Source organism: Etheostoma cragini, chromosome 13, assembly GCF_013103735.1.
Source record: "Etheostoma cragini isolate CJK2018 chromosome 13, CSU_Ecrag_1.0, whole genome shotgun sequence".
Classification (NCBI taxonomy): domain Eukaryota; kingdom Metazoa; phylum Chordata; class Actinopteri; order Perciformes; family Percidae; genus Etheostoma; species Etheostoma cragini.
Genome location: NC_048419.1, coordinates 5,906,582 through 5,915,684, shown reverse-complemented (window position 1 = coordinate 5,915,684; position 9,103 = coordinate 5,906,582). Strand labels below are relative to the sequence as shown.

The following is a 9,103-nucleotide window of genomic DNA, read 5'->3' as shown; positions in this document are numbered from 1 at the left end:
ACGTAACACTAACTTATTAACTTTAGTTTTACAATTATTCTTGGAATTCACAGTCAATAAACCTCATTTATAGGACATTATTTTTGAGTTAGAAAACGAATTATTTAGACAAAAATTAAAGGAATGTATGTTGATGGATAATCACAGACTCAAATATGTTAACTTTTATGCAATACTAGTTCAAAACTCTCTCTCTCTCTCTCTCTCTCTCTCTCTCTCTCTCTCTCTCTCTCTTCCTCTCACCCCCAACCGGTCGAAGCAGATGACCGCCCACCTTGAGCCATGGTTCTGCTCAAGGTTTCTGCCTCTTAAAAGGAAGTTTTTCCTTGCCTCTGTTGCCTAGTGCTTGCTCTAATAATAACATCCCAGAGTACGGTCCAGACCTGCTCTTTATGGAAAGCGCAATGAGATAACTGTTGTTGTGATTTAGCGCTACATAAATAAAATTGAATTGAATTGAATTGAAAACCACTTCAATTTGTTTTTCAAATGCTATAAAATTAAATAAGACGCCCCGAAATTAATGAAAAAAGAGAATTGTACTTGCCAAAGAGCGTTGTGTGGAATCAATCATGTTATTTTAGGTAGTTAAAAAGAACACTGATATAGGAAAACCTATCAATTCGACCCAAAGACAACATGAGGGTTAAGGTGTAATGTAATATTGCAAATTAAATCAAGGTGGTCTCATGTGTATTAGAAGGCAGTCATTGAATGTTAACCAGTCTTTCCCTTAATGTATTTCCCCTGAGAAATGATGCGTGACATTTATACAGCTTGTGAGGTTCTATGCATAAACTGATGATGCTCTTATTGCACTGATCCCGTTTTGGTAATTTAGGTGTAATCTGCTCTATTCTCCTCTGTTGACCATTCACATCCCACTTCTCACTTACTGATGTGTGTTGTTTTCTCTCTGCAAAGCCCGGGAGAAGCCAGGATCACCCCGGAGGCCGGGTTACAGCGAGTAAAGGCACCACCAAAGCCGGCTGACAGTTTAGATGGATTACAGATTATTTCAATGTAATCTCTGTTCATTGTTTAAAGCAAGATTAGGGTCAGTCTAAATGCCTCACAACAAATCACAGAAAATTGAAGATTAAAATGTGTTTTTCAGGTCAACAAGTGAGAAAACATTCCCTTTAAATCATCGTCCTCTTTCGATATTTGAATCTTTTCTCCAGAGTTGCTGAGTTGTTTTCTTTCTAATCACCACTTTTGATCACAATCGCTCCATCAGTCTTAAGTCAACAAAAGGGAGTTTGAAAAAAATCCGTCCCCGACCATGTTTCCCCCTCTCAGCTTGCTGTCAATTGTTTTACCACGATCAGCAACTTTTAACACTCTAATCTCATTAATTCAATACAAAAAAGAGCTCTTGTCTACTTTGGATGATGAGACAAACGGCTTTGCCAAGTATCCACCATAGCCACTACTTTCACTGTAATTAATGAACGGTGGAGGTACACAAGAGACCAAATGTCAAGAGACTTAAATGTTGATGGATTTATTGAAGGGCAGGCCGCCTATGGCAGTATTGAAGCAGATATCCTCAATTAGTACAGTTTCAAACTGATTTTATGCAGGTAACTACCAAATTGAGGAAACATATCCCAGCTAGTCTAAGATGAGACTCCCAAATGCATGACCAGCCTTTGATGAATGAGTTACTTAATTAATTACTGAGTGAATGTAAAGTCACCCTTCTAAACTTGTATCAGTCAGATACACTTCTCATTGAGAGTCTCAATAAGTATTAACTAAAGTATGTTGTCTTTGGGTCAAATAGAACCGTTTTCAGTACAATTTTTTTTTGGGGGGGACAAAAAAATGGGCCGTCAAAATAAGCGCGGAAAATGTCAACAATGAAATATCAAAACTCTTTGGCACAAACACAGCATTGAAAACGTTTTTTAAAAAGTTGGAAAAATAGATAATAATGTTGAAACAAGTGACCAGTTTTTTTCATGGTTGACGGGAAAACAACACAAGTCTTAAAGCCCTGCGTGTTGCCCCTACAGGCTGCACTGCCTTTCACCAACCAAGCCGTTACCAAGGCGATCTGACTACTACTGACCGACAGAGACTTCCTCACAGCCCAGTGCTCTCACTGATGGCAAAAAAGTCTTTATGGACTGAACAGAGTTGAGGATTAAAAATGTAACTGAGATCAGTTGTTTTGGGGGTGATCAAGACAGATTTTAACACCATCATTTCAGTGTGAAACTAACTGGTAATGGGGTACGGAAGAAATCATTATCATTCCCCTAAAATCTGAAAAGTGGAACTGACATGTCCACACACGCACACACATGCACATACACACTTGGCTGGAGCCTCTCCACTGAGTGCCATTTAATTAAAGTTTTGTTGAACAACCTGAGGCTTAAAAAGAGGAGGAAGTCTCCAGATCATCAGCAGGCAGTAATGGCACTGTTCCCATCAGATGGGTTGAAAAATATGCTTGTTTGCTGTTTAATAGTTCTCCAAACTAAATGTTTTAGGTTGTTAATTCCAACCCTTTATTTGACCTATTAATTCAATTCAATTGTATTAATAGTATTAAATCATAACAGTTATCTCAAGACACTTTACAGATAGAGGAGGTCTAGACCACACTCCATAATTTACAAAGTCCCAACAATTCTAGTAATTCCCCCAAGAGCAAGCATGGTGCGACAGGGGTGAGGAAAAACTGCCTCTAGACCTTGGCCAGACCTGTCAATCTGTCAACCTGTGCCAGACTCCCCTGGTGATTTATTTAAATTTTAAAATGACTCCTTTTTAAACCAGTTTTGTTATATGGGGTTTTATTTACTCAAGCACAAAATACATATTTTTGTTTAAGAAATTGTCAGAAATGGATATCTGTCAAATGAGGTAAGTTATTCTCAACTTTACTCTATGCGGACTGATCAAGCTTGCTGTTGTGTGTAGATAAAACATGACTTATGTGGGCCTTTTTTGGGGAAGGAAAGTCTCATCAGAAGAGCACATGATGATTATCATAATATCAAATGTTACTGTGTTTAACAATCAGCATGAGATGGCGATGATTTTGAGAACTATAATACAAATAATATGTAGTATTTGGTGAAATGGCAGAAACGCAGCCGACGTGAGACTGACTGTTTGTGCTGTGATTGAGCGCACAACTCCAAAGTGTTATTAATGTCAGTCTCCATTCTGTCATAATTTGCTAGATAGTGCAGTCTGAGAATAGCGAATTGTTCATCACCATGGCGACAGACCACCCATTTAAGCTACTGTCACCACAGGAACCTCAAATTGCCTGATGTCTGTGGACACAGCTAAAGAGAAATCAGCTGCAGTGGTAGCAACACAGATGATGAGGAGGTTACAGCCTCATTGTCCTGGCATAATAAAACAATTCATTTGGCAATAATATTGATTTGTAAAGCAACTTATATATATGCGGGTGTGTGATTTGTAGTATTTGATCTCCCTGGCTGTGAAGCTGTTTGCGTTGAGTGGATTGTTCCAGTGAAACATGGCTGCGGGTTTGTACATATAACATACAGTCTTTTGTTGGCTGGGACGATATTAGCAAAGTTCAAGAGAAACAAGCTTCTGTAATTTCTTCATGATTCTTTGCATTGACACTACAGATCAGTTGATTGAATTAACTGATTATTCAGTCGACAAAATCACGTTTGTTAATGGAGAATTTCAAGGACAGCCCTAACCCTTGTTGCCCCTTACAAAAAAGCAGCGTTTAGTTGGGGAGCCACTTTGTTGCATTTCTATGAGTTGTTAGCAGTTCCACAAAAAAGTGATATCCACTAGATTTATTTTTTTAGATGGTAAAGTGATATCCACTAGATTTATTTTTTTAGATGGTTTTAATCCAAAATTTAACATAATACACACTGTCAGCTATTTTTTTTCCATCAGCCTTAGCCGATGACCGATGCCTATTTTCTTAAGCCAATCTTAAGCCGATATTGATTTTGCTCCCTTAATTTACATCATGTAAATGTAAACCCTGGATTGGTTTTTTGGAATCTTCTCTGCCATTTCTTTAAATATAATAATAATGATTAAAAGAAACACAGATCAGTGTCACTTCTGCAATCATCTTACATTCATATCACCCAACTGATGTGTGCAATGTGCATCATATGCATGGGTGCACTGCATATGGTTAACTGTGCCTGGGTAAAAGGCTGTCATCAACCTCTACAACACAGAGTTGATGATAAGTTGCTTGCTGACATATTATAAGACATATCATAAGATAAAAATCAGGTCATCACAAAATGCCCCTTGTCAACACATTTAAATAATTTAAAGGTCTCATGACATGGTGCTGTTCAGAAGCACCTAATACCATGTGTAAAGTCTATTTTATACAGACCTTAGTGGCCCCTTAATGCTGTATCTGAAGTATCTTTTATATAGACCTTAGTGGTCCCCTAATATTGTATCTGAAATCTCTTTTATATAGACCTTAGTGGTCCCCTAATACTGTATCTGAAGTCTATTTTATATAGACCTTAGTGGTCCCCTAATACTGTATCTGAAGTCTCTTTTATATAGACCTTAGTGGTCCCCTAATACTGCATCTGAAGTCTCTTTAGCCAAAATTTAGCCTTGGTGCAGAATTACAGCCACTAGAGCCAGTCCCACCATGAGCTTTCCTTAGTTTTGGCCATGTCTGAGTCTTTTTTTTAAGGAGGAGAGGGGGGGGGGGGGGCAAATTCTAAATTTTCTGGTCTGGCAAAGCAGAGAAAGGGGAGGTAACCTTGCCCCTAGTGACCTCATAAAGGGAAGATTCCAGATCGGTCCATCTGAGCTTTCCTTTTCTCAAAGGCAGAGCAGGATACCCAGGGAATGGTTTACACCTATCACCAATTCTAGCCACTGGGGGACCAGGCATGCTGGAACTCATTGTAAAAAACATTTACGAAAACAACAAATCTGAAAAGTAACCATTGGAATAAAATGCTTAATTTGGAAATTAAGACTGCCATGGTGTTAGTGGTGGCATTTGATGCCAATAGACGGAAAATGCAAATATTGGCCCAATATATCTGCCGGCTGATAAAATCAGACTATCACCAGTTTTGATATGACAAATAATAAGACTAATAAGACTAAATAATCTCTCAGGCTTTGAAGACAGGCAGGGAGTGGTAATAAATCAAGAGTTCTCTCCTCTGAAAACGTCCTAATAATAAAATAAGAATGTGTCCTGATGAGGACAGAGGAACCATAAAAACGTTTTGTGAGTCTGAGCAGAATAAAGGTAAGCCAGAGCCGTGGAGTGTGGAGGCTGACAAAGCTTACCATTGATTTTTTTATTTAATTATTCATTCAGAGCAACGTCCTCTCATCTTGGTTCTATTACAGTATAGGCATTTGAATCCATCACCGACATGAGATGCAACCGAATTCCCTGAGTTTTCCTGTGTGTAATGTCTTATTTATGGGATCCACTCTGTACAGCAACACACCAGAGGGGAGGGGAGAAGTCAACAACATGACAGTATTGTGCGTGTGTGACAGTGTACAAAAACTCTGCATTAAAAGATTCATAAGGATTGAAGTGGCAGCTGGTGTTCATAGCAGTTTACACACAAACTAACACATTACAACTTGTTTATTTCATATTATTGAGGAATCTCTCAGCAGGTTTAACTGAAACTAGAATAAAGGTCCAACTGAGGAATACAGTACATGCCACTAGGACTGGACCCCATCTAATCTGGATCAACGCAAACACATGGCCAGAATAATTACTTGACATCCAGAGCTTCCCTCACCTTCCACTCTCTGTGTGTTGCTGTCTCAAACTCTGTTCTACTTGTGAAACAACAACAACAACCTTCAAGCTAGCGAGTTACGCTCTGTAAATGGCAAATTATGAAGAATATTTGGATTTTGCAACAAGGCAGGTCTGCTTGGCTCTTTTGGCGAATGATTGTAAAGATTTACAAAGAATATTTGACACGTGGCGATACACTGGTAAGAGCAAATGACGCTTAACCACGTATCCAGTTAATAGCTCACGTTACTATATTGTGTGAACAGTTATCTTCACTTAATATTCTATTGCCGTTTTCCTCATTGCAGGGTGCCAATGTTCCACCAAAACAAGTTAGCTTCCTGAGAGTATTCTACAGAACCAGAGCCAGAGCGTAGCGCCGCCCCAAAATCATCATGATTGGGTTAAAGAAATTTTTCTCCATTGTGGGATTTTCTCCAATCCCACAATGTATCTGTGCAGATATGGCAATGGGAAACTAGACACCATCCAACATGTATTGCAGGATAAAGGTATGCAGACTATGAAGTGTGTGCTTTCCATCAGTCCAGTTCCTTGAGGTGAGTCAGCTCGTGATAAGATCTTATTGGAGCCAGCGCTCCCCTGTGCACACTGCGAGAAGGTTTTATTCTCTGGGATAGGGATGGGCAGTATATTGATATTATATCGGCATCAATAGCCTATATGAGGCTAACTATCGTCTTGAATTTTTCATATCGATAAGTGTTGTCTTTTCCTGTTTTCGAAGGCTCCATTGCAGTAAATTGATGTCTTATTCTTTGCCTTTTCCAGCTTAGTCATTCTATCCCCATTATTGGTGATTACTTATCAAAACTCTGATTGTGTTATTATTTTGTGAAAGCACCAATAGTCAGCCCTACCGTGTCCTTGCAATATCGATATTGTATGTATAAGTATTTGGTCAAAGGCATTGTAACATTTGACTTTGTCCACATTGGCCAGCTCTAATCTGGGATAGCAGCAAACCTTGAATAATTCACTGACTACAGGATTTTCTTGTTGCCAGTGAATCATCTCCCAGAGAGAGTCTTGTGGGGTTCCTTTCCCCACTCTGACATTATCTGATACCCCCCCATCCGAAGTCCACACACAAGTTGTAATGGCTCAGCCCCATGAAATGATGCTTAGACTAACCGTGTAGGTCAATACTGTGTCTGCTTCATCCGGCATGTGTTCATGCTGCATTGAGCTTTAGTTTGAAATGTCAGACTCAAAAGGACATTAAACCATATTTATCAACAGGGATGTAGTTTGTTTCCCTTATTACCATGGACTGTCACAGACTCTTTGTCATTTGAAGCACTCATATTTGCTGCCTCCCACAGTACTTATTGTATGTTGGCCAGTCAACAGTGCAACTGCACATCAGTCACTTTCACAGAAACACAGAAGGAGTAGGCTGACTGACAGTGGGTAACTGTTAGGTTCAATTTTGCCAAAAATGTGTTTATTAAATAAACTATCTTGTTTAAGCAGGCAACATTGCATTTTTCAACTCTATACAGGTATGGAATATCAAATATTAAGTTATCAGAAGTTCAGATTGTTTAACAGGAAAGTGCTGAAATATCAGAGTTGAACACGAAGAAGAGTACAAAGAAGCACGTACCTCACTCATGGCTGCGCTGTGTGTATCTCCGTGCTGTGACTGAAGGAAGGCTACAGTCCTCTCTCTCTTCGCCGCTCTGCTCTCACTCTGCTTTTATAGCGCCGCTCTCCTTTCCACTCTCCCATCAGACCAATCGGCACGGGGCTCCTTGTCTCCAGCTCCTAGCTCCACAATGTAGACCGGGATTTATGTTTCAATAATCTGCCATGTGTTTGGCTTGTTTCCCATTTGGGTTGTCAGAGGGATATAAGCGATGGGGGAATGTAACTAAGAACATTTACTCAAGTACTGTCCTAGTACAAGTACAAATTTGACGTCCTTTAGCCTTTTCATTTCATGCCACTTTCTACATCTATCCTGTTACATTTCAAAGAGAAATATTGTGATGTTTACTCCCCTACATTGATCTGACACCTTGTATTACTAGTTACTTTACTGATTAAGATGTTTACATACAACGCTTGTAGTTTATAAAATCCAACGTTTTATTGTTAATTACCAGTTGAAATGATTAGACTATTAAAAACAGAATCTATTGGATCCTTTGCAGTTTCGAAAATGTGAGGATATTTCTGCATTGAGTACTTTTACTTTTAAAAACCCACTTTAAGTAGCCTACATTTCCTAAAGCTTTTTAATTAAATAACATTTTCAAAGCAGGGTTTTGACTTGTAACAGAGTATTTACACTGTGGTATTAGTACTTTTACTTAAGTAAAGGATCTGGATACTTCTTCCACCACTGGATATAAGGGCTGATTAAATTCAAGCACAATAATGAAATATCTACATTCCTTGTGAATAACGACTGCATTCATATAAACAAATACTCTGCAGAGTCTGCACACATATTTAATAACAAACAAAATGTTTCTTTAATAATCTATATATAGCCTACAATAGCCCACAAAATGAGTCAGAGGTTGAGATTGCTGTTTTTGGACATCTGCATGCAGGCATCCCCCACACTACATGTCTTTAATAATGTATTCACCCTCCCTTGGATTCCTTTTAGTTCTTTGAATCACAATGGATTTATTTGGGATTTTAAGAATACAATTATCCCTGGTGCAGCTAATCATAAAGGCAAAGAGACATTTCAAACAAACCATTAGCATGTCTGTAAGAAGATGGGGAAAGATAGAAGAACAGGAAGGTCTATTCAAATTTTAAAAAGGAGTGCAGATGGTCCAACACGTATGAGAGAAGGAGGGCACCAAGACGTCCGATCACTGTGAAGAAGCTTCAGGCAGTGATGTAGTTTAGACCATCTTAGTCTCCCATTGCCAGTCCTTCCTCCATAGCGCTGCGGAGGAAGGTCTGGCTAATCCACACGGCACTCCCTAACCCTAACCCTTCAGAGATCTGAGGAGCAGTGGACCACCTTCCTCATAAATCCAATGGAGTTTAGCATTCCAACACAAAGAAAGAAAGAAGACAATGGACATCCGCCCAAAATGAAGGACATCTGACAGGATTTTCAGCTGCAACGGAGCATCCCGGAAATGAAACGTTCTCGACATAGGCCAAAACAACCTAAACGGAAACCAAGTCATCACAAAGATCAGAGTTTATCAAGACAGCAACAAGACCAAGGCTTTGAGGGGGTGAGACCGAGTCAAGACTAAGACTAAGGCAGGGTTCCATGGCTGATACGATAAGAGGCGGGGGAGGCTGTGCATTACA

General features: G+C 39.3%; 1 protein-coding gene across 2 annotated transcripts in view; it reads right to left on the bottom strand.

Annotated features, from left to right (window-relative positions):
* pcp4a (Purkinje cell protein 4a) overlaps window positions 1–7,660 on the bottom strand; it is a 24,720-nt gene extending 17,060 nt beyond the window's left edge. For both annotated transcript variants that reach the window (XM_034890614.1, XM_034890615.1), the window contains exon 1: window positions 7,419–7,660. In XM_034890614.1, coding sequence (XP_034746505.1) covers window positions 7,419–7,427 — 9 coding nt within the window. In that variant the 5' untranslated portion in view covers window positions 7,428–7,660. The remainder of the gene's footprint in view (window positions 1–7,418) is intronic.
* Between the last annotated feature and the right edge of the window lie 1,443 nt (window positions 7,661–9,103).